At 45.6% G+C, this 23,467-nt stretch overlaps 1 protein-coding gene across 11 annotated transcripts in view; it reads right to left on the bottom strand.

Annotated features, from left to right (window-relative positions):
* LOC147633619 (uncharacterized) overlaps positions 1-23,467 on the bottom strand; it is a 55,483-nt gene that overhangs the window by 1,570 nt on the left and 30,446 nt on the right. For 6 of the 11 annotated variants that reach the window (XM_086806752.1, XM_086806756.1, XM_086806757.1 and 3 more), the window contains 5 exons: positions 21,233-21,368; positions 21,049-21,087; positions 13,056-13,148; positions 3,345-3,538; positions 88-131 (listed from right to left, as the gene is read on the bottom strand). In XM_086806752.1, the coding sequence (XP_086662878.1) occupies positions 88-131; positions 3,345-3,538; positions 13,056-13,148; positions 21,049-21,087; positions 21,233-21,368 (506 nt within the window). Of the gene's footprint in view, positions 1-87; positions 132-3,344; positions 3,539-13,025; positions 13,149-21,048; positions 21,088-21,232; positions 21,369-23,467 lie in introns of all 11 variants that reach the window. The other 5 variants (XM_086806753.1, XM_086806754.1, XM_086806755.1 and 2 more) reach the window with 3 other exon arrangements.

The raw sequence follows: 23,467 nt of genomic DNA, 5'->3' as shown, positions 1-23,467 counted from the left end.
ACTACTTTCATATATCATGTACCATGCAAAGGACTTGTATGACATTGCCGCCTTCTTACATTTGCATGGAAAAATAAAAATTCTTACCAAATGAGAAACAGTAGAATGCCCATTGCCAGCTGCATTCACATCTAGAGAATGCAAACCCAGACCACCGCCACCAAAAAAAAAAAAACAATATAGTGAACTCATTTTTGCATGACAAGCTGCAGACATTAGGCATAGTAAAATGTGCAATTGATGTATTGCCAGTTAAAGGCAGAAAAAAAAAAACCAAATGTACCATATATACTGCAATTCAACAAAATTGGCTTGGTCACCAGTGATAAGGTGAAGATTGTTAACATCTACAAAGGGCTTTTAGAAGAATCTGTAAGTCCCCTCTTCTTTTGGCCAATATGTCATGGAGCACTACAGGTCAATCTTAGGACGAGCATTCGGCATTGTATACGGGAATGCATAGAAGCTCAGAAAGTACGGTAGAGTATTGCAATGCTTCTCTCTCACATCAAAAGAGTCATGCTATCTCATGGGGGTAACAGTGGCCTGGCTCATGAAGGCTCATCCTCAGGTTTTCCATGAACAGATCCCAACGGATCATGCCATTTAGGCTCACAATGCTCTCCAAAAATTATTCACTTAGCTCTGGAGACAGATTGGGAGATCATAGGGAGCTTTGCTGCATGGATATTTGTAGAGCTCATTGCACAAAGGAGGAGGAGAGAGGAGAAGAGAGAAGAAGAGGGACAGATGGAATCAGCTAGTGGAAGAGAAGAAGAGGGACTGGGCGGACAGTTGCTAGAAAGAAGAAAGAGAGCTGAGGCAGAGAATAGGAATATAAAATCCTGGTGGGAGGTTTAGACGGTGGAGCTCCCGCCCCCCGCCCACCCAGCCCCTGCCTGCACATCCCCTTGGCAGCCCCCCACCTTGAGCCCCTTCACCCCCACCACACCCCCCCCTCCCCCCCTCTTTTCTTGGTCGCCTCTCTGCTCCCTCGTCCCTCTCTCCTCGCCCTCCCCTTTTCTGTGTTTTTCCTGTTTTTTTCCCTTTTCTCTATTTTGTGCCCCCCTCCCACTCCCTCACTCCCTTTTTGCCTCAGCCTTCCATCCTCCACTTCTTCCCCCACCTCTCTCCCGTTTCTTGCTGCTCGGGTTCGAGTTTGCTCAATTGGCAGCTGTTTCTGGTCTCCCCCTTCGGAGGACTCCATGGCAAGCTGCTCCATCTTCCACGAACAAGGCTGTCGCCCATTGCCATTTTTCAGAAGCCGACCACCAGTGTTTGGTATTGGCAGTCTCCTCCTCGGAAGACACATCCCTAGTTTGCAAAATTGTGGGTAGCCGACCCCGCAGTGATCAGATTCGAGATCTCCTGCAGGCCGTCTTGTTAGGCAGGCAAGGGCAGATTTCTGACATCTAGCTCCTTGGCCACACCCACATTCACGTGGATTTCAACTCGGCTGCCGCCATGGCGGATAAAGTGCTCAGTCAAAGCCCCATCGCGTTGCGGAGCGTGCATGCATACTTCGCTTGATGGCTACGCGGCTTTGAGCTCACATCCAACCCGTTGGCAGCTGTTACAGGATTCCCAATCACAGTTTGCTTTCCAGGCCTTTGCAAGGAGTACTACCCCTTTCTCGAGGTGATCGGCCGCACCTTGGGCCAGGTCGTGGAGTCACCTCAGCCGACAGCCTCGGTTGTCACTAGGGTGGCCGGCAATCCGTCCATTAAGGTGATTGTAGCTGCTCTAGAGGTTCTCCCCAAAGATCATCACCTTGCCCCGCCTTGATGGCGGACGTTTTCAGCAGCGGGTGGAGTACACCGGTCTCCCTGGACAGTGTTTCATCTGCTGCCAGATGCGACACCTAGCGAGATCCTGCCCTCGTCATCGCAGTGGCCGGCCGACCCCGGCCCCCCCCAGCTTCAGTTCCGTCGTGTGGCACTCCTCCCGAGGAGGAGGCGCCTCCTGTTCCACGAATGCAAGAACAACAACAACAGTCGACGGTAGAGGAAGCCTGGCTCACGACGCAGATGTTGGCGCCCCCCCCCCCCCCCCCCCCCCCCCCCCCCCCCCAAGGTTACGGTTCAACCTGAGAACCGTTTCAAGCATTTACCTCCAGACGATGCGGGAGATTCAGGTGGATTCTCGGTGGCTTCACATGATCCCTTGGTTTCGGCTCTGCGGTGCTCCCGACGGCGTCTACAAGATTACCCACGGACAATATGGGAGATCCAGCCGGATCTGCGGTGGCCTCAGAGGCTCCCTTGGCTACAGCTCCGGATCTTGCAAAGTCAGATGCCCCTCCGTGTGGACCTGGGGTCAGCGAGGCTCTTGGACAGCAGCTGGAGGTTCCAGCCAGGGGCCCCCTTCTGCCGGTTTGCTGATTTATTTTGTCGCAATCTAGTAGAGAGGCTCCACCCTTGAGATGACTCTCCTTACACGCATGAGACGACCTTGTGGATCCTTGGAATGCTGGAGGACCCTTTCTGCAGTTGGATGCTGCCCCTCCTCTTTGGAGGCTGGGAGGTAGGTAGAGGTAGGTGCCGACACTCAGAGTAGGCCCCTAGTGTGGCCTTCTACCTTTGTATCAGCAATGTAGCGTTCCTCTAAGAGTGGCCAGCCATGGAGGAAGCGCCCCTTCTAGGCAGGTCTTTTTCAACTAATAGAAGGATCTCTTTTTTTTTGGGAGGGGGGGGGGACTGGGTGGGAATACTTGCCTTTTTTTCCCAAGAAAAGATCCTTCAATTATACATCTGAAGAAAGGAGATAACATATAAGGAGGTGGGCCGAAAAGCCACACTAGGTCCTGTAACACCACGTGATACCATCTGCACCTCTGGATGAGAAAGGCAAGGCAAGTTTTTGGCAAGACCACTCTTATTGGACCAATAGTATCACATTATGACACACATTGTCATCATGTAGCATCACATGGATACTTTAGCTTATGTAGCTAGTTTCGTACTTAGTTTTTTTCTTTTCCATCATTCAGTATTCATCATGGATACATTATACTCCTTTTGATCTCTTTTTTTTTTAAAGTTGGACAATTTTTATTACATGAGGGTCCCGCGTACCCTTCTTACAAAGACACACACACCTATGGGTTTAGGAGGTACAAGGTAGCACCATGCAATGTAGGCAGCTGTGGATCGAACCCATTACCTTGGGTTACAAGCCATCCACTTTAACCAACTGACCTACCGATTACTGGTATACTCCTTTTGATCTCATGAACCCTCTCGGTCTTTTGCAGACATTAATGTAATATTACATTCTTTCACACGAACAGCCACGTGTGCCTAGGGTTTTCCAAAAGCAAATATTTTCATGGCACATTAAAACACCTGGAGTCCCAAAAGATTTCCAATGTATGCTTTGGTGAAGGTGGTGTATCTCCCTCATGGAAGTTTTGGCAGAACTCCAAACAATCAAAAATAAACTCTTCTTCGCACTGTTCATTCACGTAAGTCTTCCCAATCTTCAAAATGCTTCCCATGATGAGGGTGCAGGTCACCATCGATATTGTCATCAATCCTTCCTACAAGGCAACAGAAGTTTAGTAGATATTGCCATAGCATGACTTCAGCAAAAAGATGAAATAGATTTCATCTGGCTTTTATACAAATATTCCATTTCACTTTTCCATAAGGCAACATCAGGAGATATTGCCATAGTAACACTTCAGCAAAAAGATGAGGTACCTTTCATCTGGCTTTTAGGCACATCCCATTTCACTTTGTGATAGCATTTTCAAACCCTTCTTTTCCTACTTACTCCAAGTTGAATTAGTACAGATTGGTGTCAAACAGTCTTTTACCAGCATAATCACAAGTTGTGAAGCATCAAGAATTTATCAAACTTTTTAAATCTCAACATGATGCTAATTTATATTAAAAAAGGATGATTTATTTAGACTCCTTAGATTACTTCTCCATAAGAAGCTACTCTTGCTGTGATTAGTACCTGCCACTTCTCCTAAAATCACCCATGCTGTAGGCTGCCTGTAACATGATGTTACCTCTTTCTGGCTAAGGCCAATTGTGACACTGGTGAGAGATCCAGAACAGACCATCCTTCATTCTAAACAGATATTGAAGTTTTCTAAGCATATTAGACTCCAGCTCCTAAAAGTCATGCAAGCTGAGCTTTTGTAACAAATCCTCCATGTGCCTCTCTACAACCTCAAGCTTTTGCTGAATATAATCTTGGGCTTGTGCATGAGCTTGTCTTTGTGTGTTGAGGGTAGCAACATCCTGTTCATGGTGTGCTTGCAGCCTTTAAAGAAGTTGGCATTGAGTGGTGACATTAGTGTATGCCTGTTCAAATTGTCCACATGGCGTGTGAGTGCATAAGCTTGGAATCCCATGAAGTTGACTGATCATGTTGGTGATCACATTGAGAGACTCACAATGCCTATCTCGATCCACCACTTGCTGCAAGACTGAAAAGAATGGTCAGTAAATCCGTAGGAGTGCACATTGGGTTTTTGCATGCCCTTCACTTCATGGCATTGGAAATGGAGGCGGAATTGGAATTATAGGTGAAGGTAAAGCATTGAGGCTCGCCACAGGAGCGTTGAGTGGCAAAGACACTTGGTGTTGCATGTTGATCAGCAAAAACATTTGGTGTAGTATTATGAATATTCCGTTTCATGCATGGACTGCTCTAGTGAGTCTCCCAATGCGAGCTAGATAGGTCTTTAAAGCTGCATGCAAAATCTGAAAACTCATCTATATCAGTTCGCTAACTACTGTTTTTCTCTACAGTTCCTCCATTTGAAGGACTAATTGTCTTTACGAGGCTTGTATTGAATTTTGAACCAGAAAACGAAACTTCTGTCTAATAGGTTTGTATGCCACCTTAGGCCCCACACCCAATCACCCTTTATGCTATGGCAGATCCCCAAGCTGAAGCTGAAGAAATCCAATGCTAGATCACAAGAACAAGCCCTCTTATATTCAATTGAGTGAGTGGTATTCTACATCAGTGAAACATTCCCTTTGTAAGAAATCGATGCTCCACACTCAGTATTTCATTCCCAAGATCCAGCTACCTCATGGTTGTAAAGCCCCCTTTATATAAATGAGGTGCACAACTTGAGGCACGGCTGAAGTGGGTCGGCCAAATAAGGTTATTTCAGGGCCTATAACTAGGCCTCTCCGCCAAAACCGCCTTTATTCTTTAGCATCACAGCTTATGTCATGAGCCATTTAAGCTTCAACCATGAAGTGCACACATTAAATTTGCAATCCATATGTTGTTTGCAAGGATAATCAGCAGTGAATTATACCTTATTCTTGTGTTATCTTGAGCATAACTCGTGTGTATAGCAAGATCTTGCATGTAAATTTGGCACACCCAGTGGGACTCTTGGAAATTGGAGTCCTGTTAGCTCACCTTGTGTTCTCTTATCCTTGTGTCCTCTTGTCTTTGTGTTCTCTGTTAGCACATGCGCCCGTCCCAGCTTGGTCAGCCTAGTCAAGAGTCCCCTCTCAATGCGCTACTATAGCCGAATGAGGTTCAATTAGGGATCCCCTTCCACCCTTCCTTGGTAATCCCATGGGCCTTTGGTAACAATGTTGTAGGCCCAGCCAACCCTTTTGGCACGGAACTCCTTTCCACAATATGTCTGCCAACCTTGGTAAACCCACCTTTGGTAACGATGCTGGAGGGCCAACCCTTTTGGCCTGGAACCCCTTTCTACAGTGTTGGGCTGGGTAAATGTCAAGCTTCCCACCTTCAAAGTATCCACCACTGAAGATGTAGATGACCACATCCAGCGGTTCATTTCTATGTGCAAGAACCGAGGTCTTGAGGAGGACACCTTCTTGGTACTTTTTCCGTCCACTTTGGAAGGCTCTACAGACAAATGGTTCAGTTAGTTCCCAAGTGACCACTTTGTGGACTGCAACCTTACCTATGAGGACCGCCTTCTGTAGGAGCTAGGGAAACTGCAACTACTGCCAAGGAAGAGTGTGTCAGAACTCATGACGCCTACCACAATGCTTGTGGCCCGCTACCGGCTTACCCTCGCAACTTCATGGTGCGTCAATGGGTGACATAGGCCTTGTCCTGGACCACTCAACATAAGATTTGGGAGTCGGCCGGCACCAACAATCTTGTTGGAGTTCCACGAGCTAGCCTCCCAACAACTAGAAAACGCTCTCCTCATGAGCATGATGTGGGCTTTGTGCCTCCTACAGCAACCCCACTAGATGACCCAGTTTCTCAGCTGAAGCGGGAGCTGGAGGCACTCAAAGTGAGCCAAAAGTCTCCAAATGAGCAAAGCACTCTGCTCCAACTCAGGAAAGAGATTGAAGAACTAACGACCTAACAAGAAGGGGTTGTGGTGAGCTCTCTTGGGAAACACTATCTAGGAGTGCCCAAAGAGGAGGTACAGCTCCTATGAGAAGGGGAGACATGAAGACAAAGACTGTTATTATCGGCCATCAACTTCACAGCAACAGGCTCCAAACCCTGCCTCAACAACTCCTAACCCCACTATGTCGCTACTTGTCTCACCGCCCCGCCAACCTTCCACGCTCGGGCCCTTTGCCAACCTCCTCCTCTGGTGAACTAACATCCACCACTCATTTCCAACCCCCCCAGGCACTGCTCAGAATCCTAGGATCTACACCAGGGGATTGCCCAAACACAACGGGCATTCATTGGATTTCCAGCCACCCAATTTGTCTCAGTAGGAAATCCACCGTCCACTTGCTCTGCTGCACACAACCCTTCCTCCTCCACCTTTTGTGTGTCTCCCACACCCATACCAACCATTTAGGTGGATCCACCATCAGCCATAGTGGTTACCCGTGCGCCTGGAAAAGGGTCATGCCAGAAGAACCAGCCAATCCAGGGAATGAGCACAATGATACAAATCTTCCACTTCCCTATACAGTCATAGATCAATCCTTCTTGCAATCCTTGAAGTATCTCCATAACCGTCCCTCTCTATTGCACAAACCACCCACCTCACCCTTCTTGCAATGGCTTCACTTCCTACAAATGCACGCATTCCGGGTTGCATGGGTATCAATAGCCACCTATCAATGGAGATTCTTGGCACTCCACTTTCTGGGGCAATTGTTGATGGTGGCTTTGGGGTAAACCTAATGCCAGAATTCACACTCCGTGCAGTGTGTCTCCAAGTAATGAGACTAGCCAACTTTTGTGTCTGGATGGCCGACCAATGGGAGGTTACCCCATAGGCCTAGTGGAAGGAGTCACCGAGTGATCCAAGGTATCCCATTCTTTCTTGACTTTGTGGTGATCTGGCTGCCCAAGGTCGAAGAGGCTTACTCAATTCTAATTGGACAGCTGTAGCCCAAAAGTATAGAAGTACTACAAGTCTACATGACTAGGGCTCTCACCGTTTGTGGATTCTCTAGGAGCACGGACCGCCGCAGGAGCTGAAATTGGAGAGGATGGCCTAGATCAAGGGATCCATGATACCTTGGTAGCTCCCACATCTTGACCATGTCTGAATGTCAAATCCCCATAGGATCACCTCGTAGAACGCTCCTGATACAAGGCTCGAAACCTACAAAACAAACCAAGCAAACGTGAAGGGGGTGCAAGCCTGACTCACCTCCCAACCTTGACAGCCGTGGGCAAGCCCACAAGTCTTGGTTGTCCCCACCGAGCCACAAGCTGAGCTAACTAGTTGGACGTGCCGACCAATCTCTACCTCGTGACGTCCCATACCGCCACGAAGCTACCCTCACGGGCCTCGAGACTGCTGTCGGCCTTGGCTGCATAAAGCAGATGCACGTCTGCACTAGATCCAAGCTCCTGACCATAGAGCTCTCACAAAGACACGCGAGACTCTATGAACTATTGACTAACCTTGGCCACCCTTTTAAAGGCTCTTGGCCGGTCACCGGGCATCCACACTTGGGCGCCCGCCCCTCCATACCTGGGTGTCCGCCCGTTGGTCTATCCCTAACCCAGCTTGCCAATCAACCTGCCTAGCTCCAAGCTTCCCCAAACCTCAAAGCTAGCCTTGTGTGCGTGTAGCACACGGTAGATACGCACTGTGCATATGACATACTCCCCTTCCTCTAAGGGCTCACTCCTGAGCTCACTAAAAAGCCAGGGTAATCCCTCAAAAGGATAGTTAATGTCTCCCATGTAGCGTCCTCAACACGATCCTTCCACTTGATCTTGTATTCCGTGATAAGTGTATTACACAATCGTCTTTCACGAAATCCAAGAATCTTTTCAGGTTTGTGTGAAACAAATGTCATATCCTCGACATCTACAATTTCTTGAGGAGTAACTAACAGGTCTGTTCCACCCAGTACTTAAGTCTACTGACATGAAATACAGGATGAACTTTCACATGAGAAGGCAAATCCAATTCATATGCGACTGAACCAATCCATCGTGTAATACGAAATGGTCCACAGTATCTAGGGGATAATTTCGGAGATCGACTTGTCTGCAAAGTCTCGGAATCTTTCGGAACTCGCAAATATACCATCGTTTCTTCAGAGAACTCTCTGGGTGAACGATGTCTATTTGAATAAAATGTCTCTGTCTTGAGCACTTCTAATAGATTCCTTCACAACTTGTAACATTTCTTGCATATCTTGTAGAAAATTACGTGCTGCATCATGCTGAAGTCCTGAAAATCCCACTGTAACAGGTGATCTAGGTTGAAAACCATACATAAGCATAAAGGGACTAAAACCTGTACTTGTATGCTTAGTACTATTATATGCAAATTCTAACATAGGAAGATAATCCTTCCATGAACTTTGTCTTTTGGAGACATATGCTTAAAGTATATCCTCCAAAATTTGATTAACTCTTTCAGTCTAGCCATCAGATTAAGGATGATATGAGGAACTCAAATTCAAAGTTGTTTCCAACTTCTCAAAAACAAGTCTCCAAAAATCACTTGTAAACTTAGAGTCCCTATCACTGACTATGTCCTGCGGTAATCCGTACAGTCTAAACAATTGCTTGATAGACTACCTTGCTAATTGCGTAACTGTAATGGTCTTCTGTGTCGGTAAAAATCTAGCCATTTTTGTCAAGCGATCCACCACAACCCAAATAGAATCGTGGCCTTGATGTGTTCTTGGCAATCCAGTAATAAAATCCAGTCCAGCAAAGCCCTCTCAATGACTGAAATAAGTCAGTAGTAATCTCAATGAACGACAAAGTATTCACCTCTCTAATTCGACTAAGCGCATATGCGACACTATTCATGAACCCCTTTCAATAACGAATCTCAAAATCAAAATCTTGCATTAACTCGGCCCATCGAGCTTTCCTTCCTCTCAAATCATCTGCATCACACAAATACTTGATTAACTGATGATCAGTCAATACCAAAAACTCAGAGCCATATACATAATGTCTCCAAGCCTTGAGAGCGTGAATGACAACATAAAGCTCCTTCTCAAGGGTTGGCCAACGAGATTGAGTGTCGTCTAGCGTTTTACTCTCGAAGGAATAGAGGAGCCCCGATTGCATAGTCACTGGCAACAGTCTCAAGAACATAATGCCTACTAGGATCGAGTAATGCTAAGATAGATGCTTCCTTGACTTTATCTTTCAAAAGTCTGAAGGTCATATCCAGATCGTTATTCCAAGTGATACGTTGATTCGACTTATATCCCCGACCTTTCAATAAATCGGTCATCGGTAGTGTGAGCTAAGAGTACTCCCGCACAGATTTCCGAAGAAAAACAACAAAACCGAGAAAAGAACGAAGTTGTTTCACTGTTTGCGGTATAGGCCAGGCCAGAACCTTCTAAACTCAACCCGTCTCTAGTGATCTCGTGTCCCAAGTAAATAATTTTTATCATAAAAAACTCACATTTACTTAATTTAGCATATAGTCGATTCTGTCTTAAAATAGTTAAGACAATCGTGAGGTGTCTAACCTGATCCTTAAGAGTACAACTATATATTAAAATATCATCCAAGAACACAACCACAAATTTTTCCAAATGTTCATGAAAAAGATCGTTCATCATTTGCTGGAAAGTGGCTGGAGCATTGGTTAACCCAAAAGATAATACAAGAAACTCGTAATGGCCATACCTAGTCCGAAAGGCGGTTCTTTCGACATGCCTTTCATGAATACGTATCTCGTGATAGCTAGTACGTACATCTATCCTTGTGAAATACTTCGCTCCGGCTAACCGGTCAATCAGGTCATCTGATCTAGGGAGAGGATAACGGTTCTTAATTGTCAGCTTGTTCAATCTCTTGTAATCTATGCACATTCTCCATGTGTTGTCCTTCTTTCTCCTGAGTAACATAGGTGCACCCCAAGGTGATTTACTTGGACGGATCTGGCCCATCCTCAAATAATCTGCGAGTTGTTTGGCCAACTCATCTTCCTCAACTTGGCTCATCCTGTAAGGTGGAATACTAACAGGTTGAGCACCAGGGACTAGGTCAATACGATGACCTGCCCTTTCAGGTGGTAAGCCTGATGGCAGTTCCTTAGGAAATACATCTTGAAACAAATCAAGTATCTTCTTTAATTCGTTGCTTTCAAACACACTTAATTCATTAACATCCATTGTAGGTATGAGAAATGAAGAAAATGAAATCAAGACACAATGGAAAGCATTATACAAAGAAGAATCCATTATATTTTCAAAATCAACTTTATTTACAAGAGGTTCCTAAGAGGGTTGTATACAATCACCTAAGATACAATACTGGGTGTTCCTATATTCAAAAGAAAAAGTATGACTAGACCAATCTATCTGGACTTGAAGAGTCTTAAACCACTCAATCCCTAATAACAAGTCTACATGCTCTAGATGCATAATATAGCACTCCAGAGTATCTTCGTAGTCCTGAATCCGGATCGGTAACGTCTCCACCTTTCGATCCTATACTTGCCGACCTGCAGGTAGTAGGCGTACCTCATAGGTATGATCGCTAGGTGTTGCGTCAAGACCCAATTTATACACAAGTTTGTAATTAACAAAGTTGTGTGAGCTGCTAGGGTCCAAAAGAATATGTATTCTATGGCCATTCACTTCTCCATAAACTCGGAGAAGATCATGCAAGCCAAAAACTTTAGTAGAGTTGAACATACAATCAGAACATGAACTAGGACGAGAAAGTACAGTAACTGACGTACCTATCAAAGACAACTGGTTAGCTGCCTTTGGCTTGGGTCCTGCGTTGGTCTTGGCACCCTTCTTCTTTGGGCCCTCGTACACATATGTCCTTTTTCTTCGCAAATGAAACGTCCCTCCTTCTTGAGCTTCAAAGCCTTGAGAAGACGGTTTTTCTTTGCTGGGGTCGAAGTAGAATTCTTCGAAGGTTGGTCCGAAGACTTTCCTTCTGTCATGCTAGCCATCGGTGCGGAGAACTTCCTTTTGTGGTTGTTCCCCTGCTCGGTCACACGGGCTTAGACTTGGAAGAGACCATTGTATCGTCATAAATACGAGCGGAATGAATGGCGTCGTCCAAAGTTTTGCATTTGTTGTTTTTAACCTGTAAACGGTATGAGTCGGGTAAACCGACTACGAAGAAACCCAAAAGAGTAGTAGAATCCATCTTTGTAGCTTTCATCTGCAAGTCTTGAAATTTCTGGAGATTAGACCTTATAAGTGAGGTTTTGCGAGGTCATGGTCCAACTAGCAAACTGAGCAACAATATTGTAGTCATCCTCCTTGAGGAATTCTTTTTTGAAGACTTCTTCAAACTGTGTCCAAGTTGTAGATTTAGGTTTGAGTTCTTTCCACCAAAGCAAAGCTTTGTCTGAGAGGAAACCTCCTACTAACTGGATCTTTTTGCCATTGTCATATGGATGAAACTGAAAATGGACCTGCCACTTATGTAGCCAAGTGTCCACTATCTCCTTGGTACGCTGCTTTTGCTCGCTCCCAAACTGTTCCGGAGTAATGTTCGGGCCTAAAGCAGATGCCAAAGTATCCATACCCGAAAGAGTAGATAGGGTAGTGGTCAATAAAGAGATGGAGTTCTGTAAAGCCTGCATCTGCGCGGCGACTTGTGCTTGATGTTTCGAGAAAGAAGCTTCGAAAGCAACTTTAAACTCTTGGAAATCGGATTTTGAAACAAAATCATCGAAAAGATCGCCATCGGGCTTCCGTAGCCGGCAAGTCTACACGTTCAGGAATGGGTTCCATCTCGGATTCTTGGATTGACATCTTGAAGAGGGCAAGATGAGAGAAAGCTTGGCCTTGTACAAAGAAGAGTACTAGAGAGCTTGAGAGATGTGTAGCAAGAAGCCTCCTTAAGGGGAATTTATAGGCTTCCCCAAGAGCATGAGTAGCTTTTGCTTTTGTGTTTTTTTTAAATTATATATATATATATTCCTTAAAAAAAACACATATAAGACGAGGCATGGGTTTTTAAACCCCTTTGCTAAGGTTCAGAAAAAAAAAACGAAAGCAATGCGAAACAAGGTGTGGGTTTTTTTTTTTTAAACGAAAGCTAAAAAAAAACTCCACGCATTTGCTTTTTGCTAATTCTTGCAGGAACCTCAGTGCCGCCTTCCTGCCACCCGTCGGCTGTGTGTCTGTTTGCGTGTACCCGCCTGCCTACGTGCGAGGATATGCTGCCTACGCACATACTTGGCCACCTGCGCCTACCTATGCATACACTTGGGCGCCTGCGCTTGCCTGCGCATACCAGCCCGACAGCGAGGCTTGCCTGCATACGTGTACCAGATGCGCACGTCTACCCGCCTGCCTGTGAGTACCACCTGTGTGTACCAGCGCGCCTGCATACAGGTGTCTCGTTCAGGTGGGCTGCGCAACCCTTCACGTCACACAACTACAGCCATCTCTCCCTCTCTCTCTCGCTTTCTTAAATACAGCCGACATGCTTTTCACTACTTCTCCTCTTTCTCAACTGTTCACACACTTGTAAAACATACAGTCCTTCTTCTTGTAAAGCAAAACAACCCATACAAGACCAAAACCTTCATCACAGGTTCCGATGCAAAAGGAATCATGCTGAATTTGAAAAAACAGCAGTATACACAAAAAACAGTAATCTTCTCGAACTCATACCTTTTCTTTGACCTCTTTCTCTCTACCTACCGACTTGCTCGTTCTCTCGAGGTTTGCTCTGACACCACTGTCAAATCCCCATCGGATCACCTCGTAGAACGCTCTTGGTACAAGGCTGGAAACCTGCAAAACAAACCAAGCAAACGTGAAGGGGGTGCAGGCCTGACTCACCTCCCAACCTTGACAGCTGTGCTCAAGCCCACAAGTCTTGGCTGTCCCCACCGAGCCACAAGCTAAGCTAACTAGTTGGACGTGCCGACCGATCTCTACCTCGTGACGTCCCATACCGCCACGAAGCTACCCTCGCAGACCTCGAGACTGTTGCCGGCCTTGGCTGCATAAAGCAGGTGCACGTCTGACCATAGAGCTCTCACAAAGACACGCGAGACTCTATGAACTATTTACTAACCTTGGCCACCCTTTTATAGGCTCTTGGCCGGTCACTGGGCGTCCACACTTTGACGCCCGCTGTCCATTCTTGGGTGCCCGCCCGTTAGTGTATCCCTAACCCAGCTCGCCAATCAGCTTGCCTAGCTCCAAGCTTCCCCAAACCTTGAATCTAGTCTTGTGTGCATGTAGCACACAGTAGATACACATTTGCACATGACACTAAAGAAGGCCTTGTTCACCATGGTGATGTGTCAGAACTTCTTGATTGTCTCCGGTGGAAGGCCTGACATCCTACACGGTGGACATGCGCTATGAGGCACTAGGTCTAAGGGAGTGAAATCGAGGTGGGTACTACAATCCAAATTTCTAAGAATATTAAACTTCACATTAAAGACACTAAGTACAGATAGCTTCACTAGTTACAACCACACTCACCCACACTCACTTAATGAGTATAAATGATTTGGAGAAGCTAACAACACAATGGGTCCGGAACGGACTGGCCCCCCCTATAGATAAAACTTTATTACAGGGAGTATTTACAGATACATGTAGAGGGTGCTCTTGCACCGGATTTCCAAGTATCTAAGATGAAAACAATATAAAACAAGTTCCTCCACTCAAGCCCAAGGCAAGGGGTGTTTCTTGCTTCACACCGGCCTAGTGTGGATCTCACAGGAGATGCCCAGTCTCACATAGTCTACTATGTGGATCTCACAAGCACTCCCAGTCTCACACTTAACTAGATTCTCCTACAAAGCCTTGGTCACTTGGTCTTCAATCCCAAATGCAAACATTTGCTGTAACTTCACTTTTAGTATACATAGCTTCCATTTGATACTCCTTCTAGGCACTCGTATTAATTGAGGAGTTTGATGGAGATTCTTCAGCAAATTCCACTCTAAAAATTCACCATCCACTTGCGTGAGTGAAACAAGTTGTGATAACTAACCTTTGTTCTACTCTGTATGCTGCCCTGCTGTGTATGTAGGTGCAAATGAAGGTAATGGACTGCTGTACTACTTCATATGCAGCCCTGTAGTAAGAGATATGTGCACACCGTACACAACCTTTCTGCAACTCTGAATAGCAACTTGTCTTTCCCTCCCTCCCCCACCGCCCCCACCCCCCCCCCGGGTCCCCCGCCCACCGTTCAGTCCACTGGATGATAGAAGAAGAGAGAGAGTCGACTAATTCTGGCTGCCTATGAGAGAAAAAGCATTGGACATTTCTGCCTATTTGCATGAGGAAAACAGAGAGAGAGAGCATCGAATGCTACTGGCCGCTTCAGCCCGTCGGTGAGCGTGAGGAAGTCCAGCAGAGAGCAAGCCCGATTCCAACGCCAACCAGCCATGCTCCTTCCCCCCCACATCAATCACCTTGCTGGAGAAGAGGGCAAGCTACACGTGGCCAACCATGTTATTTTATTATTTTATTTTTAATGCAACTAGAACCCACATAAACCATATTGGGTTCCTTTAATAACTAAAGTCTTTCTCTTCAATAGAATTTTTGAGCTTTGGGTGCCCATTGCGGTGTTCACACCCATTTTTAATGTGGGTGTGAACACTCCACCTTATAAAAACATAACTAAGCCTTAGACATGGTTTTTTGAACCTTTCGACGGCCAAATTTGGTGCCTGCAAAAAGCCAATCGCAAATCAACAAGAAAAGGCATCCACACAGTCTCGTAGCTAGTAGTTATGGGCAGACCGAACACAGGCAAGCATGCAGGACACGAAAACGAGTCATACATCTAGTAAATCTTTTATCTTACTAGTCACACTAGCACTGCCAAACGTGCTACTGATCATATCAGCAAAGCTCTCATCCCTTTGGAAATATCAATCCATGTCATAGGACTGCTGATCATATCAACAAAGCCCAAATACTGGACATCCTGAGGGTGATTCACCAGTCAAACTGGTGTCCAAATGCATAGAAAGATCCGGTCAAAATCTATCTTTGCATTTATTTGAGGAAACATTGTTGTCCAGGGAGCCAAATGGTGACAGGGAGCACGTCATGGGCCGCCATACAGGACGAAGGGTTGTCAAACCTCCCCCAAATAAGGTAGAAAAGTGCCCAACTACCAGCCCGACCACTCCCTCAATCCCCGAGCACCAAGAATCTACACACGTGCCCTTGGAAGAACCTACCATTCCCTTAGGGGAGCTTCTTAAGTCTTGGAGGGAAGAACATTGTGACATAGCGGAAGCCTTCATGCCTTAATCGTAGCAGCCGTTAAGCACCCTGTAGGAACATTAATGCAAAACGCATGAGAGAGGAAAGAGAGATAGACAGGTTTTCTAGTATATTGTATTATGTACATGAAAAGGTTACATGTATTCTGACCCAAAAGGGCTACTGACTACTTCTACTGATGCTAACTATGACCGAACTCCAAAGGGAGTGAGATGAGAAATGAGCTAACATGCTACTTACTTATATATGTTGTGCATAGGCTGCTGGTTCGCCACTTGCATGTGCTGTCAGCTTGCTCGTTAGTCCTCTAACATAAAATATATAGCATAAAATGCCAAACACTTCATGTAAAATACTGATAAATGTTGCCAACTGCTAACTGCTTTCTGTCGATTGGTTCTGCTGAAGATGCATGTGCTAAATGCACCTAATACTACTAGTAGCTAGATGAGGCTAACTATAGGGATAATCATGGCACTGCTTGTGTGCATGTGACATCCCCTCCTGCTGAGCTTGATGACGGGAATCCAACCTTCTCTGTCTTTGACTTTGGATGATTGTCATCATCCATTGATTGCTCTGGGACTCCAACTTTGTCATACTTACTTCTACTCTAGCAACTATACTGAATCTCCTATCCTGCTTCTGAATTCCACTCCATGACTAGGAATGTGCATCTATTCCAATGTTGTCCCTTTGCATGCATACCCTTATCTCTGAATGCACTGACTTATGATTGGTGACTGTCAAGGCACCTAACTAAGGCTACACCTCCTATTCTTGGGATGCCACTGAGGTACTCCTTTGAGGACCCAACTTCCATGGGCTAAATGCTGAGGATTCACCTAATGCATGCCTGACCTTCCTGATGCTTCTTAACTTCTTGCGTTTACCTTGCTTGGACCTATACAACCCTTATGACAATGACCTTGAGAATTGCGAAAATGCCCTTGTGGTGTAAGTATGACGCCCCTAGGGTGGACATTGGTCCTTGCACGATGAAGGTAGGGTGGGTGTGGCTACTAGTCAAGGAATGACTACTAGTCCGGGCATACGAACTTTACATATTCTGAAGCTGTGGGACCTGCAGTGCTTGGTGATGTAGCAACACCTGATGCTCTGATACCAATGTGACATAGCACAAGCCTTCATGCCTTAATCACAGCCCTTAAGGACCCTGTAGGAACATTGACGCAAAATGCATGAGAGAAGAGAGAGATGTAGACAAGTTTTCCAGTATAATGTATTATATACATGAAAAGGTTACATGTATTCTGACCCAAAAGGGTTACTGACTACTTCACTGATGCTAACTATGACCAACCTCCGAAGGGAGTGAGATGAGAAATGAGCTAACATGCTACTTCCTTATCTATGTGCATATGCTGCTCGTCGGCCACTTGTATGTGCTGTCGACCTACTCGTTAGTCCTCTAACATGAAATATATACCATAAAGGCCAAACACGTCATGTAAAATATTGACAAATGTTGTTGACTGCTAGCTGCTTACTGTCGACTAGTTCTGATGAAGATGCATGTGCTAAATGCACCTAATACTGTTGCCAGATGAGGCTAACTGTAGGCATAATCATGGCACTGCATGTGTGCACGTGACAAACATTATGGCACCTTTCCAATTTACCAATAGGATCCCACTCTCCACTATAGAGGAGTGTTGGATATTTCAGAGTTAGTCTGGAGTCTAGTCAAGTGTCTTTAGTAGTGTGAACACCCTCTTATTTAGGGTCAGAAGATAAAAGACCATGCTTGTTGAGCCTCTGAGCCATGTTGAACCTCTAAGCCTTTTGAGCCATGGCCTCTGAGCCATGCTTACTGGCCTCTTTTGAAGCGGGGACCATGTCTTGTGTCTTTGCTTGTGTTGGTGTATGGGACTATTGAAGGTAATGCATGCAACTCCACCATCACTCCGAAAGGGGTTTTGTTGGATATTTTAGAGTAAGTTTGGAGTCTAGACAAGTGTCCCTAGTGGTGTGAATACACTAGGTGTGAACACCCTCTTATTTAGGGTCAAAAGATAAGGCCTTGGTGCCTATAAAAGCACGTATCCAAAGGGTGGTTTGTTGGATATTTCGAAGTTAGTCTGGAGTCTAGTCAAGTGTCCTTAGTGGTGTGAACACAATAGGTGTGAACACCCTCTTATTTAGGGTCAAAAGATAAGGCCTTGGTGCCTATAAAAGCATGTACTTGGGTCCTTCATTCACACATATGATTACCATTGAAGTTGTGCAATCTCTCTCTCATACTTAAGCTCTATTGCTTTTCTCTCTCTCTCTCTCTCTTTTACACACTCCACCATGATGATGATATTTCATCCTCCATAGCTCCATGTGTGATCTTGTATGCCAACAAGGAGGTATTATAGAGGGTCCCCTACCCATCTTGTTAGCCTCCTCGTTGTGGCCCGTAGGACCACCCAACCCTACCTGATCAAGCTGCTGCCTTCTTCCAATCTTACAAGGATAAATTCGTCTGGACATACAAAGACTAGGATGGTGTCCCAACGGACATTGGTGTTCACACCATTCCCCTCCAAGGAGCTCGACCAGCCTGTGAACGTCTGATCGCAACTAATTACACTTCCAAGTGGACTGAAGCCCAAGCCACTAAGAATTGTACGGCCAACAAAGTGGCTTAATTCTTATATGAGCACATCTTTGCCTGCTTTGGCTGCCCCTTGGAAATCACTCCCACCCAAACACCCCCCCCAATACTCGCCTCTTCTATTTTGGGCCACATTTTCTCCTACTCGCCCCCTTCTCCTTCTTCTCCTCCTCACCTCCCTCCGCTTCTTCATGCGTGTCCCCTTCGTGGCATCTCCAACTGAACCAGAACTTAGATCTGGAGTCAAAACCACATCTTTACCATGATGATTGTCTCATGGAATGTGCAGGGCCTTGAAGGGCTTCCCACCCTGCAGCAGAAAGCGCCTCATTAAGGACCTGCAGTTACAAGTGGAACTATTGGATGTGATCTTTTTGCAAGAGCACAAATTGCTAGAGTTGCTTGGGAAACCATTATCCTACCCAAGAAAGAGGAGGTATTGAACACCGAAGACCCAAAGGTGCAGTGTAAGGCGTTGCTTTGTAAGATGAGAGTTGTCAGAGGATTTCTTCTTGGCACTCAGCCATGGAAGGAATTTCTCATGTAGCAGATTATGAGGTGTACTCCAAATAGGGGAGGTGACTAGATATACAGCCCACGTTTTATCTTCTCAGAGGCAGAGGCAGAGCATCGGCCCCCATCCTCCCGCTTGGTTAGATCCCTTCTTTGGGCTTGGGGTTGCATGAGGAGGTTCGTGGTTCACATACCTCCATGGTCAACTGAGGAGGCTAACAGACAGCTCTATATGTGGAATGACTTGATCTTGGACGAGTATGGTATACCTCTTGGGGCAGCTACGCATATTCAGTGGGCTGTCTGGAAGACTCTCTTCCCCATTGTGCTATACTGGAAGAGGCTCAAAAGCCTCACAGAGGATCAGAGCAGGGTGCTCATGCAACATGTGAGAGGCACTAGTCAGAGGATTATGTAGATTGATGGTGTCGTACCCAACCATTGGATCACAGGGACCTCGGAAGGGCTTCATCACTCACAATTTGGAATTTTCTTCAGGACAGCTATACCTCTATAGGTTGTGGGCCTCCCCACTCTGGGGGAGGATGATGCACCAATCCTTTTCTCCGTACAAGATGGATGGTATTTGGAGAGATGTGGCATGCATGATATCACGTAGGGCCCATTGGTGCATCGTGTGAGAGTTGTTGGCACATCAAGGAAGCACTTTTATCTTGATCTTGCCCCATGCATGACCACAGATGATTGGAGACTTTGGTTGTATGGAAAATGCCCTATCGGGTATTTGCGTTGGGACGCCGGTGAGTAGGTGTGGAGGGATGCTACCAACCTGATGAAAGACATACCTTTCTTCAGTTATACTATGTGGAACGCTAGGCATCTTGTCTTTGGACACATTCAGAGAGTCTCTACTCTTTGACCTCATTGGGAGGCTTATGGTTTCACACCTGACATTCATAGGACTTTTTGGAGGAGGTTGTGCCATTCTTACAGGAGGACAAACACAAATTTCCTCCTTAATTTGGCTCTCTCTACTTGTGGCCTTGCCAGTGGAGATCGGTCGGTGGTAGCCCAACATGCCCGATATGTGCAAGAGCTTTAGAGACGGTCTACCATTTCTTATGGGAGTGCAGGGAAGCACATAGGATTTGGACTACGATAGTACATCTCCTTGGAAGGTCTACCATTGCTTATGGGAGTGCAGGGAAGCACAGAGGATTTGGACTACGATAGATGAGGGGAATGTTAGGGATCTGGTCATTATGATCAGTTAGGGAGTTGCTTGAAGGTGCCGTCGTCAGGACATGCTGGAGGCTGGGCAATGTAAAGGAGATTATTCCTAGTACTGCAGCCTGGCACATTTGGAAGGCTAGATGCACTAAGGCCATTGAGGGCACTTTGGTTTATGAGTCAGTGTGCATTTGCAGGACTTAGAGTGATATCATCCACACCCTCATTGCCACTTAGGCCCGAATCTAGGGATCTTCGAGAGGGCTGCAAAAAGAAAGCATGGCCAATTTATGAGAGTGGGATTATGGCATCTTTTTTGCTCATATAAGGCCTTGTTTGCAACACAAGGTACTGACTGGATTACTTGAGATTTCTCCCTTGTTTGGTACCATTTCTTATGGGAGTGCAAGGAAGCACAAGTTTTCCTCTCGTTTCGGGAAGCCCATCACCTGAAGGGGCTCACCTGTCCCAGAAAAAACCCCAACCACAAGTGGTGATACTCATCTAAAAATGTACCAGAGATCTAGTGTTTAGGTACAACTGCATCAATTTGTGCAATCTGTCAGCAGTGACTCCCTCTCACATGCTAGGTAGATACCTCTCTCTGATCATCCGGAAGACTTTTAAAGTTCTTCCAGTCAAGTACTGTTGCTGCGCAGCCTGGCCACTCCATATCTCCTGCCGCACCCTGGGGTATGCCCAAATCATCTCTGATAAGGTCATTCCACATAATGGGCTGGCTGTCAGCCTCATCTACTGAGCATGGGGGCTTATGATGTAGAAATATCCACATACTACTCCAAGCCCAGATGATGGAAGAAACCAGTGGGGAGGACAAGGGGCGGTAATCTGCCTTAGAGAAAATAAAGCGTGTGTTCTGCCTGTAGTCATCACCGCTCTGAGGAACACATCTAAGAATATGGCACATGAAGAAATCCTTTCAGGGCTCAATAAAAGGAAGGAGTGCTTATGCCAATTTATCAAGGCCCTTACTGCTAGACAAAACTCTTCCAAGGCGATGCGAAATGAGCAAAGAGAGGAGAAAGTAAAAACTCACCACAAAGGATATTAGCTGGTCTAGAGGGGAAAGTAAAAACTCACCACAATGGCTGTAAGCACACCATATATGCTGATGAGCACCTGGCACATGCAAAAAAAAAAAGAGCAATTATTTTTTTACCAAATTAAGCTTATGACAATTTTGGTGTAAAGCTGTGCATTTCTCAAGCAATGAGTACATTAGGTGATCCAAAAACCATTATATCACCAAAAGAAAAAAGAAAACCTGAGAAGAACCCGACTGAGGATAAAATTGAGTTAAAGTAACTATTGCAAAGCCAGAAAATATTGCAGACAGATTTGAAAGGGCCTTAAGTTGCTCCGTCTTCTCCTCTACATCTCTTCGGTTCTTCTCTACAAATCTGTCAATCAAAACACCATACAAATCATTGAGATACGTTGCACCTATATCAATATTTTTTATGCCTTTCAAGTGCATATACGCAAAAAAAATAATTCGAAAGAAAGATCCTTCCATTAGTTATAAAGAAAAGACCAGACGTTTGGCTGAATACAACACTGCTAAAAAGCAGTCCAAATATATATATGAGATTAGGAAGGGGGCTCCCTCCTCGGCTGCCTACTCTATCAAAGGGAGATGTAGCAGCTCTCTATGCCTAATGAAATAAATTACTGAAAATGAACAGAAAACTCAAGAGACACACGTACCAAAATACTCAGATTTGCACCAAGCCAAGAGATGTCATTTTCATTGCAAAAAAGGGGTTTTTATACAACTTAAAGGAACTTTCACACCCATTCACATATGGGATAAACTCACGCACTCTTCTCTCATTACAAACAATGTTCCAACTCATAAAGCAGGGCAATAGAGCCTGCTACAGATACCCCGGGTCATAAGAGTTCACCGTCCTGGTGAACAAACATTAAAAAAAGGTACATATTTGATGCCAAGGAGTGCATCCATGGAGGAGTGTCCATGTAGCAAGAGGTTGTTCTTGGGATATCAAAGTTGCTGGAGAGAAGAGAGCATAGATTCACCACAGAATCTGAGAGAGAGGGAGAAAGAAAGAAAGAAAGAAAGAAAGAAAGAAAGAAAGTTATATTAACGTCCACAAAAGGCCAAAATGAGCTATGAGACCAAAAGATTACATCATATCCATGGAATACACCATCATGGGGTACTAAAAATAAAAGAAAGGAACAAGAGCTGAAATGACAAAGCTGATCCCAATACAAAGAGCGTCAAGCTCTCACATCACCCTAAAATATCCCGCATAGGGTGCTACATCATGGTACCCAATGTAGTAAAGCTGAGCCGGCGGGAGAAAGTCCTATGGTGGTGGGAAATGATGGCTCTAATCCTCTTGTGGTAACGTGAGTGTGGGTGGGGGCCATGGGGTCGGGGGCGTCGGGCTCTACATAGCTCTATAGCTCTATCTAGTGTCACTCCTCTCGGCCGGGGCTTTCGCATCAACCTGGAGGTCAAGAGGAGTGCTCTCGGAGCTCTAGTCTAGAAGAAGTCAATCAGAGCTCTCTGTACTAGTCCTCAGGCAGGTCCAACTGTTCTGGGCCGCAGAGTAAGGACTCCTTGTGTCTATAGAGCTCCAAAAAGAAAAGCCCCAAGCATCTCTGGTCTGGGAAATCCATGATCCTGGAAAGTGGTCCAAATCTATCTCGAAAGAGGCAGTGGAACCTCCCCTTGATCTCATAGTATACCGGGCATCAGCATATATAGTGGGCCTCTGTCTAAGCCTCTGTATGGCAAAGTTGGCATATCCTATCCTCTAGTGTAGCTGCCCCCGGCCCATATCTAGATGACTCCACTCTCAACTGATGGGTTGAGGTGTAGATCTGTCCAATCACACATCAAACTCCAAATGACAGATATGTGTCCATGTTGCGCGGGTGTATGATGAACAATCCTCTGTCAAGCAAAGAAGATGATCTCTGTAAAAGGCCATCTTCATCCCTAGAGGCTGAACGGGTGAACGCCAAGTCCTTTGAGTATCCAATCTCACAATGTCCTTCCTCATGACCTTGTTGTTCAACTCTATGCGACTGTGTTTGTGTGTGTGTGTGTGTGTGTGTGTGTGTGTGTGAGAGAGAGAGAGAGAGAGAGAGAGAGAGAGAGAGAGAAATGAAATGAAATGAAATGATATATTAACATCTCTACGAGGCCATAGTGACCTAATTGTCCTATAGTTATAAGAGCAGAACTGTAACACTCCGAGATGATACTGAGTAGAAAATATTGGAAAATACTGAAAAATGTATATCCATGTATGCTGATCAGTTGAAGTGTTGCCCTCTCCTTGGATCAAGTATCTCTGCCATGGGGCTGTCTAGAATGGAGAGGTCGTAGAAGCGAGGTAGGCGCCTCCGATGCCGAGCAATAATGGCTCTGATCTAGCGATGGTGAGGATGCCGTGGTCGGGATCCTGGTGGGCGTGGCCGATGAGCACGACATAAGATAACTGCTCTATCAGTGGTGACTCCC

The sequence above is a fragment of the Cibotium barometz genome, chromosome 12 (genome assembly GCF_041138505.1).
Source record: "Cibotium barometz isolate CiBa-2024 chromosome 12, ASM4113850v1, whole genome shotgun sequence".
Taxonomy (NCBI): Eukaryota; Viridiplantae; Streptophyta; class Polypodiopsida; order Cyatheales; family Cibotiaceae; genus Cibotium; species Cibotium barometz.
This window is presented reverse-complemented; position numbering and strand designations above follow the sequence as displayed.